Source organism: Merops nubicus, unplaced genomic scaffold (assembly GCF_000691845.1).
Source record: "Merops nubicus isolate BGI_N331 unplaced genomic scaffold, ASM69184v1 scaffold726, whole genome shotgun sequence".
NCBI lineage: Eukaryota > Metazoa > Chordata > Aves > Coraciiformes > Meropidae > Merops > Merops nubicus.
Window position 1 is genome coordinate 1 of NW_008612694.1, and position 17,968 is coordinate 17,968.

General features: G+C 45.8%; 1 protein-coding gene across 1 annotated transcript in view; it reads left to right on the forward strand.

The window, feature by feature from the left end:
• Positions 1–182: 182 nt before the first annotated feature.
• The window catches only part of LOC103774211 (E3 ubiquitin-protein ligase UBR4-like), a gene marked incomplete at both ends in the record, with an annotated part of 33,048 nt that continues 15,262 nt past the window's right edge, over positions 183–17,968 (forward strand). Inside the window, 25 exon segments of the mRNA XM_008941600.1 lie at positions 183–279; positions 502–609; positions 1,361–1,477; positions 2,651–2,860; positions 3,925–4,074; positions 4,755–4,982; positions 5,098–5,176; positions 5,626–5,868; positions 6,783–6,951; positions 7,547–7,691; positions 8,442–8,527; positions 8,834–8,921; positions 9,615–9,808; positions 10,825–11,064; positions 12,203–12,341; positions 12,641–12,766; positions 12,934–13,062; positions 13,508–13,851; positions 14,079–14,169; positions 14,533–14,617; positions 15,005–15,132; positions 15,831–15,960; positions 16,440–16,597; positions 17,093–17,202; positions 17,737–17,878. Of these exon segments, the coding sequence (XP_008939848.1) occupies positions 183–279; positions 502–609; positions 1,361–1,477; positions 2,651–2,860; positions 3,925–4,074; positions 4,755–4,982; positions 5,098–5,176; positions 5,626–5,868; positions 6,783–6,951; positions 7,547–7,691; positions 8,442–8,527; positions 8,834–8,921; positions 9,615–9,808; positions 10,825–11,064; positions 12,203–12,341; positions 12,641–12,766; positions 12,934–13,062; positions 13,508–13,851; positions 14,079–14,169; positions 14,533–14,617; positions 15,005–15,132; positions 15,831–15,960; positions 16,440–16,597; positions 17,093–17,202; positions 17,737–17,878 (3,736 nt within the window).

The following is a 17,968-nucleotide window of genomic DNA, read 5'->3' on the forward strand; positions in this document are numbered from 1 at the left end:
AGTGTCAGAGTTGCTCTGCATCTCTGTGTACCCAGAGTCCACTCCTGTCTGTGTGAATTCAATGACCTTAGGATTTCCTCACACTCAGAACTTCTGTGGAGAATTGCAGGCCTCCTGCTGGGGGTAAGATTTCTTGTGATGTGTCTGAAGTTGTGTCTGATTCCTGGCTTCTGGCTCCCCAGGCTGCACATGGTCCGACTGATGTTGCTAGAGAGGCTGCTGCAGAACCTACCTCAGCTGAGGAACGTTGGAGGAGTCAGGGCCATTCCTTATATGCAGGTAGGTGAGGAGGACTCAGGAGTTAAACCTTAATCAAACAATTAATCACTGCTGCTGGGTTTGTGTTTGCACACACTTGTCCATTTCTCTTTCGTGCTCGGTCACAGTGTGTGAGAAATTTGGGAAAGAACAGATTAATCAAGATAAATGGTGAAAGGTCATCTGTATTATCTTGAAAACATGCAACCTGCCCTTTATTAATTCTCTGACCTCCATTCCCAGGTTATTCTGATGCTCACAACAGACCTAGATGGAGATGATGAGAAAGATAAGGGAGCTTTAGATAACCTTCTGTCCCAGCTGATTGCAGAACTGTGCATGGACAAAAAGGTGAGCTGTAGTGTGTGAACACATTCTTCATTTGCCCCTTGTAGTTTGGATTTCTTTCATGGAGGAACTGGGTGCATGAGAGTCACAGAAAAACATTGCTGTGGGGATGCATTCAGGGGGTTTATTTCTCTTGGCTCACTCTATATAGGGTAGAAAATCATAGAATAATAGAATCATTTTGGTTGGAAGAGGCCTTTAAGATCATTAAGTCCAACCATTAACCCAGCATTGCCAGGGCCACAAACCCATGTCCCTCTGCACCACAGCTTGGAAACCCCTCCAGAAATGGGGACTCCACCACTCTCCTGGGCCAGGCCTGACCAACCCTTGCTGGGGGAAGACATTTCTCCTCATGTCCAACCTAAACTTCCCCTGGGGCAACTTGAAGCTGTTTCCTCTTGTCCTATCACTCTTTCTTTGGGGGAAGAAATGGATTCCCACCAACAGACACGAGTGCAACTCATGGTTCTGGCATCCACGAGCGAGCATGAAAATTTGTTTCACTTGAATTAAACTCTTAAAGCAGACATGATCAGTAATGCATAATTGACACACATAGCTTTCCAGTTGTGTCAGGCTGTTCTCTGGCATCCAGGCCACTGTCTACCCTTACACTGAGGAATTTGTGCTGCTTTTTTTAGTATTACTGCTTGAGCTTAAATTCGAAATGCTTCCTGAGGATCAGAGCACTGAAATCTAGATGCTTAGGACATTGTGCTCAGCTCTGAGCAAGCAAGCTCTCTCCTTGCAGGATGTGTCCAAGAAAAATGAACGCTCCCCTGTGAACGAAGTGCACTTGGTGGTCATGAGGCTGCTGAGTGTCTTCATGTCCAGAACTAAGTCAGGATCCAAGTCTTCCATTTGTGAGGTACATTCTTCAAATTGCTTTGTTCGGGGTGTGTGTGTGTGATGTGGTTGGAGGGCTTTTGTTCATCAAAGATGGTCAAAAAGCTGCTAACTGAAGTAGCTGAAAAACAGAAGTGCTTTGGAAAAATTTGAGGGATATGTGATGTTCCCTGAGTCTGGTGGAAAAAGGTCTGTGCTGAGACTCAGAATGGAGGAAACCAACATCTAAAGACAACTGGATTCACTTGTTTTGTGCACAGCTTTTGACTGAGCTGAGGGCAGTACATTAATGATGTTTAAAACAGTCTAGTAGCTTTTTATTCCCTTGCATCTTAGTGGTGCTGAGGGGGTTAAAGAGGATTTGTAATGTGATTATTGGAAAGCAATGTGCTGCTGTGTCAACGTAAAAGTCGCTAAGAGGATTCCTTAGATATTTGTTGCTAAAAGGTACAGTAATAAGGCATAAAAAGCAGTATGTGTGGTGGGAAGGAGATTAATAAAAAAGCATAGAGGTTAAAAAATTTAGTCTGAACTGCATCAAATTTTAATGAGCTTATGAGCTGTGGGGTTTGTTTGGATTTACAGGGCTGCTTTAATAGTTTTATTTACAGTAGCTTTTTCTCCAGCCTTTGTTATTCACTTGAGCTTCCCACAGAAATCAAAGCTCATGGTCTTGCAGAATGCAGGTGGAGCAATACCTGGGTGGAGCAGAGCCTCTGAGAGGCAGCTGCAACAGGGACTCTTTCTCTACCAGAATTCACGCCCAGCTGGCCAAATCCCAGATAAACAAATAGAAATCCCAACTTTTTTTTTTTTTAAAAAAGGAAAAGATAGGGGGGGGGAAAAAAAGAAGGAAAAAAGCCCTAGTCGTCTAATCCACAGCAGAGTGGCCTCTGGCACATGTGTCGAGGGGAGATTAGACTTAAGAGGAGATTTTATTTGTTTTCCTTTACTAAGCGCTTGTTCAAAAGAGTCTCTGTAAATATTTGAGTTGCTTTTCATAAACAGAAGAAACCAAAAAACCCCAACCTCAAACAAACCCCAAACTTAAAAGCTGCCTGTAAAGTTTCATAAAAAAAAACCTGCTCCCTTTATCCATAGTGTCAGCAACTGCTGCCTGATTCTCTCAGCTTCCCCTGCTCTTCGCCGTGGTGGTTCTCAGCTGCTTTAGTCATCCATCTCCTCCTTCTTTCAGGCTTCCTCCCTCATCTCCAGTGCCACTGCTGCTGCCTTGTTGAGCTCTGGAGCTGTTGACTACTGTCTGCATGTGCTGAAGTCTTTGCTGGAGTACTGGAAAAGCCAGCAGAATGATGAGGAGCCTGTAGCCACCAGCCAGCTCCTGAAACCTCACACGACTTCCTCACCACCTGACATGAGCCCTTTTTTCCTCCGCCAGTATGTGAAGGTGAGCCCTGTGTTAGCTTTGTGACCTGCATTAAAAGGTTGCTGACAGAAAGCAGGTGAAAAAGCATCCTTGCAGAACTGGTTTTGCCTTAGTAGTGGAATCAAAATTCATTCTCTTGGTACACAGTTACAGCTGGGATTGCTCTGAGTTCTCTGAGCAGCTCAGCTTGCTGTACCCATCTAGGCCACCCCTAAAACCACTGTGCCCACTCCTAAACCAGGCTGTTTGTGGAGCTGCTGTCACTGTTTCTGGTTGAAGTGTTAATCTCCCTGAAGGGAACTTGCTCCAGAGCCTGACCTTTTGCTTGGCAAGCAGAATTTCTGAGCCACTGCTACTTAATGTGGCAAGGGAGCTGAGCAGTTGGTGGGAGTTTCCCCACTAAATCCTGGACTTGGTCAACTCCCATGGTGCCTTTATGCTAAGATGCTGCTGGGGGTGGGGAGGTCTTTGATCTGTGTGCAGGTGCAATGAAAAAAGCTTAGTTAAAGGTAAGAATGTCTCCTAAGTTGAAATTTCATATGTTAAAATCCCTCATTGCTACAGACTAGTTTACTGCATCCTAGTAGTTGCCATCTAGAATCATAGAATCATTAAGGTTGGAAAAGACCTCCAAGGTCAAGTCCAACCACCAAACCAACGCTCCCATGACCACTAAAACATATCCTCAGGTGCCACATCCACATGGTTTTTGAACCCCTCCAGTGCTGGGGACTCCAGCACCTCCCTGGGCAGCCTGGGCCAATCCCTCACAACTCTGCCAGGAAAGAAATTCTTCCTCATATCCAATCAAAACCTCTGGTGCAAGTTAAGCCCATTTCCTCTCATCACTAGTTAGGAAAAGAGACCCACCTCACCCCAGCCTCCTTTCAGGGAGCTGGAGAGAAGCTCTCAGGTAGTTGAGAGAGGTGCTTGGTTTTCTGTATCAGCTGGGAGCATTTCTTCTCCCTGCAGAGGTGCAGCAAAGCTTGGTTTTTAGAACATCAATGAATACACCCTGGAGCTTATTGTGCCACCACTCTGGGAGTGTTCAATCCCAGGGCCTGACTGATGGCTCTTCCTTTCAGGGTCATGCTGCAGATGTTTTTGAGGCCTACACCCAGCTCCTGACAGAGATGGTTCTGCGGCTGCCCTACCAGATCAAGAAGATTGCAGACACAAACTCCCGCATCCCACCTCCCATCTTTGATCACTCCTGGTTCTACTTTTTGTCTGAGGTAAGTGAGAACGTGATACACCTACAGATTTGAACAACAAAATTCCAGCCATGTTACATTTCATGGGAAGGAGCTTTTGCAGAACTGATCTCAGATCCTTCTCTGACTTTTAATCCCTCTTGAACGAAGGTGAACTGTTGGCCTTGTTTTATTCTTGTTGAACAAGAATCTATAGGAAAGCATACATGAAAAATAAGATTGCTGTTGTTTCCTGTAACGCTGTTTGCTGCCAGAAAACTGGAATAGGAGAAGCTCTCTGAAATGGTACAGTGTGACATGGTGCTCTGCTCTTGATACTTAACTTAGCCCTTAAAAAAGAAAACAATAAGATATTTGAGTATATCTTTGCAGTTCCTTTGGTTGTGTAGCTTTCTACTCGAGATAACAAGTTACCTTACATTTGCACAAGTATGGGGGAGGATTTTTTCACTAGCTTTTTATTGGAGGTCATAGATGACAAAAGAATGGCTTTGGAAGTGGTTTCACAGCTTGGGGGGCTGCAGTGTAGTTGCTGTGCAGCGTTTCTTCGTTGACTGAGTTGACAGTACCTCCAAGGTGGCAAATTCATGAATGCATCACCCATATCTTTTATTTTTTCCAAGAAAACCCATCATATTTGTGTTGGTGCAGGCTGCCTGCTGGTGAGTTCCCAGTGCTGATGTTGTAGGCTTTTCTTCCAGTACCTGATGATCCAGCAGACTCCCTTCGTGCGCCGCCAAGTCCGCAAGCTGCTGCTCTTCATCTGTGGCTCAAAGGACAAGTACAGGCAGCTCAGGGACCTCCACACACTGGACTCCCACGTCAGGGGGATCAAAAAGCTCCTGGAAGAACAGGGCATCTTCCTTCGTGCCAGCGTGGTCACAGCAAGTTCTGGCTCTGCCCTGCAGTATGACACCTTGATCAGCTTGGTAAGGGGACAAAAAGTGTCGCTGTCTGAGGAAAAAGTGTGTGTGGCATTTGTGTAAGGAGTCTGTAACAGGAGTTGTGCCCTGGTGTTTAATCCTGTCCCCTTGTGCCTTGCAGATGGAACATTTAAAGGCCTGTGCAGAGATTGCCACGCAGAGAACAGTCAACTGGCAGAAATTCTGCATTAAAGACGACTGTGAGTTCTTCTTGGAGAGTGTTTGAGGGGGTGATGCATGTGTGGTGGTTTGAATCCAGACTCCTCGGATGGGGAAGCTCAGCAGAGAAGAAGGGGGAGATGCAGCTGAGAGTTTTGAGTAGAACTAAACTGTTTCCAGTACTAATTACAGCAGTGCTCTAATTGCATCTGTTCGTTAGCTGAAGGATGTGGTGTGGTGTAATGGGTGCCTTACAGGAACCTCCTCTGGCTTGAGCTGCTGTTGCTCCAGCACCTCGTTTGGGATGAAACACATTACCTTGGTGTACCCAAATGTTATGCTTCTATAGTGTTAGGAGCAAGAAGGTTCTGTGAGTTTGTGGGATGGTCCTTGCCATACTCAAAGGTTTTTTTTGTTTCAGGGTGGATGTCTTTTGCTTGCTTTTTTTTTTTTAATTCAGGCTTCAAAGATTTTCTCCTTCTCTTGGCAGCGGTTCTCTATTTCCTCCTTCAAGTCAGCTTCCTGGTAGATGAAGGAGTGTCTCCAGTCCTCCTGCAGCTGCTGTCTTGTGCTCTGTGTGGCAGTAAAGTGCTATCTGTGACTTCATCCTCTGGATCATCGAGCACCTCTTCCACCTCTGCTCCTGCAGCATCAGGCTCTGGGCAGCCAGCAGCACAGAGCAAATCTTCCACGAAAAAAAGCAAGAAAGAAGAAAAGGAAAAGGAGCGAGAGGGTGAGCTGCAGCTGTGCCCTGTTCTGTGGTAGTTTTAGGGGTGAAATTTGCTCCTCTCAACCTTTCTTATTCCGTTTAGAGAGAGCTGCTTGCTTCTTGTAGCTGTAAACAACACTATTGTGACAGGGTCGTGGATCATGGCAGGGGCACTTGTAGACTATAGCAGCAATCAGGAGAGAGGAGCAGTTTTACCATATGTAGATTGGAGAGAGGCAGAGATGAAGCAGAGTGTTGTAAGAGCTGACAACACTGTAAGTGTTGGGGCTGAAATTAAGTGCTGATTATATCCCAAACCTACTGTGAGTATTTATTAACTAAGGCAGGCTTCAAGTTGTCTGATGGAAGGTACCTATTCTGGTGATGAAGTAGCTTCCACCTAACCTGCCTGTCCTGGGTTCTAGGAGGTTGAAATGCTCGTGGGGATTAGAAAAAGTGCTGGAGATGCACACCCAGTTAGCTCTGCTCTTCAGTGATTGTGTTCAGACTTGTTTCCTCCGTCAGGCTTGTGAGCTATGTTGGAGCCAGGGCTGCTGCTTAATGGATATCCAAAGTCCTGGGAAAGTAATTAAGCTTCCCTATAAAAGTCATGGGCATAAATTCTCTCTTGGCTTTTCTTCAAGGACTTGTTTTGGCTTTCTCTATCAGATGATTCTTTGTGAGTCTCTTCACTGCCCCATGGTTGAGCCTTTTTATCAGGATGTGTAGCTCATTTCTCACATCCTTACCAGCAGGTTCTCCAGCAGTTTTCTTCTGTGTTAGTCACGAGGTTCTATTTTTTGGAAAAAGAAAGGAACATTAAATTTACTTGTCACCTGAAACACAATAATTTGTCCTGTTATCCTCGGCCTGTGATCTTGTGAGGTGCTCCATTGCTGCCTTCTCAAATCTTTCTTCCACCACCTGCTGTCCCCTAGGTGAGAGTTCTGGCAGTCAGGAAGATCAGCTGTGCACAGCTCTGGTGAACCAGCTGAACAAGTTTGCTGATAAGGAGACCCTCATCCAGTTCCTGCGTTGCTTCTTGCTGGAGTCCAACTCATCCTCAGTGAGGTGGCAGGCCCACTGCCTCGCCCTCCACATCTACAGGTGAGCTGGAAAGGAGCCCTGGACCTGCCTCTCCTTTGCTTCTCAGCTTGGTTATGGAGAGCTCTGTCCATGCATAAGACTCCATCCTGGAGCCTCTCTCCTGAAGGGTCCTGCAGCTTGCAGATGATTGCATCCCCTTGAACTGTTCACACCATTTTGCAGGTAGAAGCTGTGACTTGGTCATTACTGATCAACTTGTCTGCAAGAAACATTTCTGTCTGCAGAATCTGATTTTTGACATTTGTGGGAGTAGGTATTTGTGGGCAAGTGAGTTCCTGAGGAAGAAGCAGAGTTAGAGAGGTGAAATGTGGGGAGTTATATAGGGAAAGGAATGCTTCAAGGTGCTGAACTCCTCCAGAGCTCTACTCAGTCGTTAAAAGAAATGAAATTAAAGCACCTTTCATTTCAGAGGATGCTGGAGAACAGCTGGTGGCAAGAAATGCTGAGATTTAACTCTGTCAACTCCAGCATATAGCAGGATGATAGATTCTGAGTTTGAGGTGTAGCATGTGTTCTCCTTTTGCATAAGCCTGTGTGCCACGCAGTCCGTATCACTGCCTTTACAAGCCTAATTGATACATAATCCATTCAACAGGAACTCTAACAAGTCTCAGCAGTAATTACTGCTGGATCTCATGTGGTCCATCTGGCCAGAACTTCCAGCCTATGGAAGAAAGGCTGCCCAGTTTGTAGACCTCCTGGGATACTTCTCTCTGAAAACACAGCAGACTGAGAAAAAGGTATGGTGTCCTTCTGAAAGGGAGGTGCAGCAGCTCAGGGCCTGCTGCTTCCTCTCAGTTTTCTTAGTGCTCGTTTATGATGCAGCCAGGACAAATTTTCTGTCAAAAAATTCTGGTGGAAATTCTGACTGTCAAAGATTCTGGTGGAAATCTTTTATGTTCCCAAAAGTTGAATGTTAAAAAAGGCAGGAGCCTTTAAAAAATGGGGGAACGTGTTTTAGTCTCTTGAGGTTTTTGGTGTTGTTTTTTGTGGAGGATGATACTGTTTTGGTGGGGTTTTTATTACTTAGAAGAAGAGTTCTTTCCCACAGAAAGCCTTTGTGTGAAAATACATTTATCTGCTAACTCTAATCTAGAGATTTATGATATTTCAGCTCCTAGAAATCTTTCATAACCACAACTTTTGAACAAAGGCAGTGGTAAGATGTCTTAGGGGACCAGTGGCTTGAGTACAAATAATTTAGATGCACTGATATTTGTATGTGTGTGTTTAAGAAGCTGGGAATGACTTACAAATTTGGCAGGCATTTGCAGTGATTGGCTGACAAATAGCACTGTCATTGTGGTAAAGATCTAATTTTAGGATCTATTATGTTCCTGATTAATGATTTACCCACATAAATTCCTGTGGGTGTAGTGTGTGCAACTTCTGGGGGACCTGGAGCAGCACAGGATGAGAAATCTTTGTCTTTGTAGCAATTTAAAAAAAAAAAATGGAGAGAAGACAGTGTTTTCCCAATTGTATTTCAGTTGAAGGAATACTCCCAAAAGGCCGTGGAGATCCTGCGGACTCAGAACCACATTCTTACCAACCACCCCAACTCCAACATTTACAAGTGAGTTATTTCTGACTTTGATCCATTTCACTAAAGAGCTTTTCAGCTGCGATCCACAGGGGAACAGACAATTCTTCTACTAAAATGGTAGTGGAGGAAGGACCCCTACTGAGATTGCATGCTTGCTGCAGCTGCTCTTGGCAGAGGAGCAGATTTCTTTCTGCCATCTGAGAAACGTGACGTTCTGTGTGCTGGCAGCAGTGGTTTGCTTTCATTTTCAGTAAGTGTTACAAAATCTTAGGGCCAGTTGGAGAATGAACAGTGAATGCCAAATGACCTGTGTTGGTGTTCTTCCCCTCACTGCAGCACACTGTCAGGGCTGGTGGAGTTTGATGGTTATTACCTGGAGAGTGATCCTTGCCTTGTTTGCAACAATCCGGAGGTGCCCTTCTGTGTAAGTAGCTGCTGTCATGGAATCATAGAATGGTTTGGGTTGGAAGGGACCTTAAAGATCATCTGGTTCCAAGCCCCTGCCACAGGCAGGGACACCTCCCACTAGAGCAGGTTGCTCCAAGTCCCATCCAGCCTGGTCTGGAACACCGGGAGAAGGACCACCCACAGCTTCCCTGGGCAACCTGTGCCAGCATCTCACCCCCCTGCTAGTGAAGAATTTCTTCCTAATTTCTAATCTAAATCTCCCCTCTTGCAGTTTGAAGCCATCACCCCTCGTCCTGTCACTGCAAGCCCTTGTAAAAAGTCCCTCTCCAGGTTTCTTGTAGTCCACCTTTAAGTATTGAAAGGCCACAATAAGGTCTTCCTAGAGCCTCCTCTTCTCCACTCTGAGGGACCCCAACTCTCTCAGCCTGCCCTCAAAGCAGAGGGGTTCCAGCCTTTGGATCATCTTTGTGGCCTTCTCTGGGCCTGCTCTAATAGATCTATGTCCCTCTTGTGTTGGGAGCTCTTGAGCTGGATGCAGTGCTCCAGGTATGGCCTCACAAGAGCAGAGTAGAGGGGGAAAATCACCTCCCTGTCCTTAAACCCTTTCCAGTTATAGGGATCCCAATGGTTTCAGCAGTGTGATTTGCTGTGTTTCTGACTCGGGGGATGTAATCATACAAGCAGTGCATCCTTGTTTTTGTCTTCTCAGTACATCAAGCTCTCCTCCATTAAAGTGGACACACGTTACACCACCACCCAGCAGGTTGTGAAGCTCATTGGCAGCCACACCATCAGCAAGGTGACAGTGAAGATAGGAGACCTGAAACGCACCAAAATGGTCCGAACCATCAACCTCTACTACAACAACAGGACAGTGCAAGCCATAGTGGAGCTGAAGAACAAGTATGTTTGTCTGTGGGTTTTGTGTCCTAGTCTCTGAATTGACATTACAATTTCTGCTGAGGTGCCTGGCTTCTTGTTTTAGCTAATGTTGCTTCTTAGACTATCACTTGTCACTCTCAGCCTGCGTTGGGTGGGATTGTTCTGAATCTCCTACAATAAATTGTTGAAGAGAGATGAATTTCACCCAGAGCTTGAAATACACCTGTAAAACTTCTGTATGCAAACTTTGTTCAGGCTGAGTTTTAAGCATCTATCCTAATGAAGTGGAAACCAGTGCTAATACCAAGAGCACCTCCTGGAGAGTTTAACTCAAAGGGATTTACACCTTGCATCATGTCCAGAAGTGCAGAAGGCATTAACACTACTGGTTTGAAGCTCTGTGGCCTAACTCTGGGCTGCTGCTTTACCTATGAAAAATGGCTCCTTTTCATTACACTGCTCAGTCTGGAGCCAGTGCTGCTTATATGCTTTCCCTTCTTACTTCTTGAGATGTTCTCACCAGAATCAGATCTCCTTGGTTTAGGGATTAATCTGTGCCTGCCGCTTATTGCTTATTTGAAGTCTTAATCCTCTGTGACATCACAAGTGGCTGCTGTGGAGAGGATTATGATGTCACAAAGAGAGGATTCTGACTTCAGGTTGAGAATAAGCAGTGGGAGCAGATGAGATCTTTAGAAATAAATATCCTGTTTTCATGCAAATGTCCTTACTAATAAAAAAATGGAGGTGAAAATCCCTAGAAAATGTCTGTAGAATTAAAGTTTTTCCATGAGGCATCAACAGCTCTTTAATCCTAAACAGTCTCTCTCTATGAAGAGGATAAAGGCTTAAAGTGTATTTCTGGCTACATATCATGTCAATACAGAAGCTAAGGCAACGAATCCTAGAACTGCTCTCCATTCATCCCCTCTAAAGTGGATTTGGAGCCGAGACGGTGGCGCTTGGCTCCAGTTTGGGGGTGGGCAGGGCGGGTGCTGCCCCCTGACACCCCGTGCCCCTCGCTCCCCTTCTCCCAGGCCGGCTCGTTGGCACAAGGCTAAGAAAGTCCAGCTGACCCCCGGGCAGACAGAGGTGAAGATTGATTTGCCCTTGCCCATCGTGGCTTCCAACCTGATGATTGAATTTGCTGATTTCTATGAGAACTACCAGGCTTCCACAGAGACCCTGCAGTGCCCCCGCTGCAGCGCCTCCGTCCCGGCCAACCCCGGCGTCTGCGGCAACTGCGGCGAGAACGTCTACCAGTGCCACAAGTGCAGGTATGTCCTCCTCCCTCCTCCTCCTCCTCCTCCTCCTCCCCCCCACGGAGCCAGCACCACGGTTATCTCAGAGCCCTCGTGCTCTTGCCCGTGTTGGATGTTCAACAGAATACCCCCCCCGTTGTTTAAATGCCCCGTCCTGGTTAATGCAGCGGCACGAGCAGATGAGTCGAGAAGTAGAAAACAGGCTTAGGGGGATTTCGTGTTAATGCAGGCTAACAAAGGGAGCCTGATGCAGCAATGCTGGAAGAGCACAGAAGTTTCAGATCAAGCCCACTGAAGTTTAAAAAGGACTGTTGCCAGGAGGAGGCTCTTTTTGGCTTGCCTGTTGAAGGGTGTGAGGCTGGAGTTCAGTTATCCGATGGGTCCGTAGCGTGCAGCACACAGTGCTCACTTGTCTGCTCAGAGCTTTTGTTGCACTCCTCATTCAGAGCAGGGCTCAGGGTGTAATTTACTGTGTGCAATTCAAGCTTTCACTACAGCGTTATAAATCCTTCTCTTTTATGAGCTTTGTCTCCTTATCTGATATCTCTTCTCCCCTTATTGTTGTCCTCTATTGTTGTCCTCTTGGGATTCAAGATGTTCAGCAGATTCTTCCCACAGATCAGGTGGGAATATACTGCTGGTATATTGGAAAGGTTTCCACATCCCTTCTAGAATGATGGGAGCTGTAAATCAGTTTGTGTCGTGCTACTCTACTCTGCAGCAGGATAATAAATACACTGTAGCTGGTCTCACTGCAACTGGGGAAAGAGACAAAGCTATTGAAAATGTAGACCTTAGAGAAGAAAATGTTTCCTTTTATCTGTGCTCTTGTAAAGGGCACAGTGCCCTAGTCTGACATTCTACTGGGAATTACTGTAGCTAAAGTGGAATTGTTAGGACCAAATTCACATCTGTTTCTGCTCTTTCTGGCCAGAATGTGGCACTGCTTCTCTAAGGACTTTTTTGGTTGCCTGATTTTAGGGTTTGATTCTTATGTACCATCATATATTTCATTTGTGGCTTCCCCAGGGCGGTTTGGTGGGTTAGGTGGTTTAAGGTTATCCTTCTCCTTTCCCTCCTGAGCCCCTCCACAGCCTCAGTTACCTCACTGAAGCTCAGCTGCATTCTTTGTCCTTTCTGGCTTGCCTTTCAGATCCATTAATTATGATGAGAAAGACCCTTTCCTCTGCAATGCCTGTGGGTTCTGTAAGTACGCCCGCTTTGACTTCATGCTGTATGCCAAGCCTTGCTGTGCAGTGGATCCCATAGAAAATGAAGAGGATAGGAAGAAGGTGAGGCTAACAGCACATTCATGACTCAAATGCTGCAGCTCTTGGCCAGGTCAGCAGTGTTAGGGACATTGGAGGTCCATCCCTCTTGGGAGTAATGTGAAAAGCAGTGCTCCTTCAGAGCTTTACACTGAGTAATGCATTCCTTGTTTACTGTCTCACTCCACCAAATACATAATTCTTCAAAAGATATGACTCAGTGCTTTACAAAAGAGACATAAGACTTGGAGGTTGGTGGCTGTAGAAGAAAATATGGCTTCTGAACATGAAATCAAAGTTTCTGTTCCTTTTTTTATTTTTAGGCAGTAACAAATATCAACACTCTCCTGGACAAGGCTGACAGAGTGTATCACCAGCTAATGGGACACCGACCACAGCTGGAAAACCTTCTGTGTAAAGTGAATGAGGCAGCTCCTGAAAAGCCCCAGGTAGCAACAGGCAGATGGGTCCTGCCCAGAACCCCAGGCTGGGCAGACACTCACCTTTATGCTGCCAAAAGCAGCTAAAGGTCCTTGCCTCAGATGCCAGTCTGCAGTAGTTATTTTTGTGTATAGCCTCCATATATGACTCCTAATTGTTTTCCACTCTCTTCCAGGATGAATCTGGCAGCAGTGGAGGGATCAGTTCTACCTCAGCTAGTGTGAATAGATACATCCTCCAGTTAGCCCAGGAGTATTGTGGTGACTGCAAGAACTCTTTCGATGAACTTTCCAAAATCATCCAGGTATGAAGTGCTTTGATTTGAATTTGGGTCACGTGTTTGATACAAGGCATATCAGACACAGAAAGTTAAGATGTTGCCATTCTGTGTTTAATGATATCATTATCAATAGGTGTTCCACTGCATATTTTCAGGGAAAAAACAAAATTGGAATTTCTAAAAGCTATGTTTACCATTAATGCTGTGGATTTGTCCTGTTTCCAGTGTTACATTGCAGGTAATGTAGACAGCAAGCCCTTGAACAGGGCAGGTAGCTGGGAGGTAGGCTGATACCTCTAATGGATTTCCCAATCCTGCCATTGACATGAAGGATTCCAGGTTTTCAGATACTTGGTTAAAAATGTTTCTCTAGAAAACACCCAGTAAAAATGAAAAAAAAAGTCCCCCAGTGAATGGGATTAGCAGTATCAACTCCACAACTTTGATTTCTCCTTTTCTGTCTTCCCAGAAAGTGTTTGCCTCTCGAAAGGAACTCCTGGAATACGATCTCCAGCAGAGAGAGGCAGCAACAAAGTCCTCGCGAACCACCGCCCAGCCCACGTTCACTGCCAGCCAGTACCGTGCCTTGTCCGTGCTGGGCTGTGGCCACACGTCCTCCACTAAATGCTATGGCTGTGCCTCAGCTGTCACTGAGCACTGCATAACACTGCTCCGGGCTCTGGCCACCAACTCTGCCATCAGGCACATCCTGGTGTCCCAGGGGCTCATCCGAGAGCTCTTTGACTACAACCTGCGGCGGGGCGCGGCCGCCATGCGGGAGGAGGTCCGGCAGCTCATGTGCCTTCTGACCAGGTGAGTTCTCTCTCTGTGCCCACAGCCCTTGGGCTTCCCAGGAAATCTGGAGAGCCACGTGCTTGGAAATGCACAGGCAGAAAGGAGTAGGAACGATATCTTGCATCAGCAAACTGTAGGCTGTGACCGCTTGTACGCTTGTCACCAGCTTGGCTGAGATCCTGGGAGCTTCTGGTGTTTTGTACAAGCACAGCATAACAGTGTTCTCTTTTTCCTTCTGGAATTAGGGACAATCCAGAGGCCACGCAGCAAATGAATGACTTAATCATTGGGAAGGTTTCTGCAGCTCTGAAGGGACACTGGGCAAATCCAGACTTGGTGAGAGACTCCAGTGTTTTCCTCTTCCCCTCTGCAACTGCTGATGTCTTCTAATCATCACCTCTTCCCTATTGCCATGGTCTGTTTGTAATACAGAAAGTGTTTGTGTCTTGATAGGAATTAAGATAAATGTTAAAGCACAAAATGATGTGACTAGGTATATGCCAACATTTCCTCAGGCAGCTCTGTCTTGGCTGTTGCTTGTAACTCACTCACATAGGTTGCCAGTTGTCCCAAATGGGCATGGCATTAAATTTACTTAGATGGATATGTTTTGATATGTTTTTTAACTATTCAGAAGGCAAGAAGGACTGCTGTGTCACCAACACTTCCCAAGCCTTTGACCATGTGTCTGTGTTACAGGCCAGCAGCCTCCAGTATGAGATGTTGCTGCTGACAGATTCCATCTCGAGGGAGGACAGCTGCTGGGAGCTCCGCCTGCGCTGTGGTGAGTTCAGGCAGCTCGTGTCAAAGCTTTAGCTGAAAATGCTCTGCCCAGGTCCTTGCACTATGTAGTAAAATTTTAAGGAAGGGAACTGATGCTAGCTCGGTTTGTGATTAGGATTAAAGTGGAGTTAGCTTTGTTTTGGGCTAGTGCATTTCTTGGAACAGTGCTGAGGAACAAAGTCAGAGGGGTGAAGGGAAGGCTGGCAGCACCCTCCTGCTGTAATAGGAGGTACTTGTTTTCCATCCATGGCTGCATGAGAACGTGATAGTTTTGAGGATATGAGATGTTACTTAACTCTAAAATGCTTCTAAAGTGCTGAATAAGAGCTGTGGACGTGTCCTATCTGCAGATCTGACAGTGGAATGAGATTTTACATCTGTCTTTCAGCCCTCAGCCTCTTTCTGATGGCAGTGAACATTAAGACTCCAGTGGTTGTTGAGAACATCACCCTCATGTGCCTGCGCATTCTTCAAAAGCTGATCAAACCACCTGCTCCAACCAGCAAGAAAAACAAGGTACTGCCTTAGATGCTGAGCAAAGCATCTGAAAATTTGCTGATTAAAGTCTGGCACGCTGTTCTCAGTGATTAATAACCTTGTGAGGAAGCCAGAGCTTGCATTTCCTTGTCACAAGTCCTGTGACTCTTGTCTTTGCAGACTGGAAATCACAGGTGACTGCTTTCCATTTTTTTTTACTGTTCTTTGGTGGCTTTGACCACCACTATTCAAAACAGGAGTTTGGTGGTTTTTTTTCCCTACTCAGATTTAAAGCATGGAGCAAGGTTCTTGAAAGCTGCAGCTTGGTTATTTTGGGCAGTACTTAAAAGTAGTACTAAAAAGTACCTAAACATGGTGGAATCAAATTGGAATCATATTTTTAAATACAGAGCTACAGTTGTGATAAAAATTATACTGATTAGCTGCCCCTCAATTGTAATTTAGGATGACATTTGCCAGGGAGAAGGTGTGTTTCTGCTTTGGTCTGGCTATCTGATATCAGTTGGATGTCAAAGGTGGATTTACTGATGATATTTCAGTAGTAACTGGAATGAGGCATCTCTTAGTCCATCATTAACAGAAATCCTGCTCCTGTCCAGGAGCTGCACTTACCTCTTCCTGGAGCCCACACAACCAGTGATTCACTCACAAGAGTTACTTTTAAGGGAACAGGCTGCAGCTTTCTGAGGAATCACAGAGCTTTTATGTTTTATTAGGATGTGCCTGTGGATGCTCTCACCACTGTGAAGCCTTACAGCAATGAAATCCATGCACAAGCTCAGCTGTGGCTCAAGAGGGACCCCAAAGCATCGTATGAAGCTTGGAAAAAGTGCCTCCCTGCCAGAGGTAGCCCTGTGCTTTTAACTCTGTGAAGGAATGTCTATGTCCCTAGAGGTTTAATAAGGAATGTGCTTCTCTGGGGTTGTGTTGGCTTCTGTCCTGTGACATCTTCACATTTAGCTGTGTAGTCCTTGCAGATTGTAGCACTGATTTTTCTAGGCCGTGTTGCTCAAACCCTGAGCAGAAAATTCACTGCCACTGAAGATAATATGGGGAATGTAAAAAAAAATAACACTTGATTCTTATGTGAAATGGTATTAGACAACTGAAAAGCTGATTGAATTCTCTGAGAGGCTGTGGGATTTCCATCTGGCTTGAAAGAGAACATAGCTCCATGCAGAAGTGAAAATGGCAGCAGATAGAAATAAAAAGCTACTTGGCTTCTCAGCTGGAGTTTGGAGAGTTCCAACATATGAAGAGAAAAATAAAATGGCACTTTGCAGTTAATAGCTGCTGACAGTTCTGAGCTGTGTTCAATACTGCAGGTATAGAAGCCAATGGGAAATCTCCCAGCAAAGCTGAGCTCCACCAGCTCTACTTGTCAGAAAAATACGTCTGGAAGTGGAAACAGTTCATGAGTCGCCGTGGGAAGAGAACTTGTCCTCTGGACCTCAAGCTGGGGCACAACAACTGGCTACGACAGGTACCTGTGGCTGAAAGCTCCAGTGGGATGCACTGGGCAGAGCTGGCAGATTATTGGGAGTTTGCCACATTTTATGCACTTTGCAGATAACACGAGCAGTGATCTTTGGGGAGACTCACTGACTGCATCTAACGCCAAGTCAGGAATTGCCTTAAAAATACTGCATCTAAACTTTTCTCCAGTAGTTTGCATCTCTTCAACTGATCTCTTTCATTGCCATGGTGCTTCTACCTCTCCTCTTAGCTGCATTTTGACCAGTGAATTTTCACAGGTCCTGGGCAAAAGTTTTTGTTCTGTGTGTGGGTTAGAATGTCACCTGCACAGTGTGTGGTTTAGAGGTTTTGGTGGCGAGCGAAATAGGAATTCACAGAGTCAGCTCGTTGGAGGCACCACAGAACACTGCCAGCAGATCACTGAGCTGTCCCAACGTGTCCCAAAATATCCCTGGTGTGTCTGTGCACATCAAACAACTGTCTGTTACTGCTCTGGCCTTAGGTGCTGTTCACTCCTGCCACTCAAGCTGCACGCCAGGCTGCCTGTACCATCGTGGAGGCTCTGGCCACCATCCCCAGCCGCAAGCAGCAGGTCCTTGATCTCCTGACAAGGTATTTCCATGTTGCCACACTTGGCAGCTCCAGGATTCTTTTTCTCTTAATTCCCATGAGAATCTCTCCCTTCTTCCAGCTTTTCTCACACTGCTCCTTTTTATACCTCTGGTTCTCAGGTCTTTTCGGGCTGGATTTTAAAACTTAATTAGCTGGGCTGGTATGGATTTAGGGAGACCTTTTTTTACTGCCTGGCAGTAAACTATTGCAGTTCTGTACTTTTCCCAGAAGTTAGTAGGTGGTGTTGAGCTGTGTGGACATTTCCTCTGCTTTTTAGACAGCAAAATAATCAGCTGAACTCTCTTCCAGCATAACTTGGCCCCATTGATGCTCATAGCAGAGTTGGGGAACTTCTTTTTGGGGACAAAACACTGCTTCAGCCATTGAGTAATACATAGCAGTTATGATGTTAGCTAGGAGGACAACAGGGAGCACAGGTTTCTGGAGGTTTTTCTTTCTTTACATGATGTCTTTAAGCTGTGAATACCTCTAGTTTCTGTGGAGCAGTTGTCAGCTTGTGTTTCTCTTCACTAGCTACCTGGATGAGCTGAGCATTGCTGGCGAGTGTGCTGCTGAGTACCTGGCACTGTACCAGAAACTCATCAAGCCAGCCCACTGGAAGGTCTACCTGGCAGCCCGAGGGGTTCTGCCCTATATTGGCAGCCTCATCACTAAGGTATGGACATGTATGGAGGAACTGAGGAGCAACAAAAAGCTTGTCCCTGACCCAGCAAAGCTTTCTTGCTTTGAAATCCTCATCTCTTCA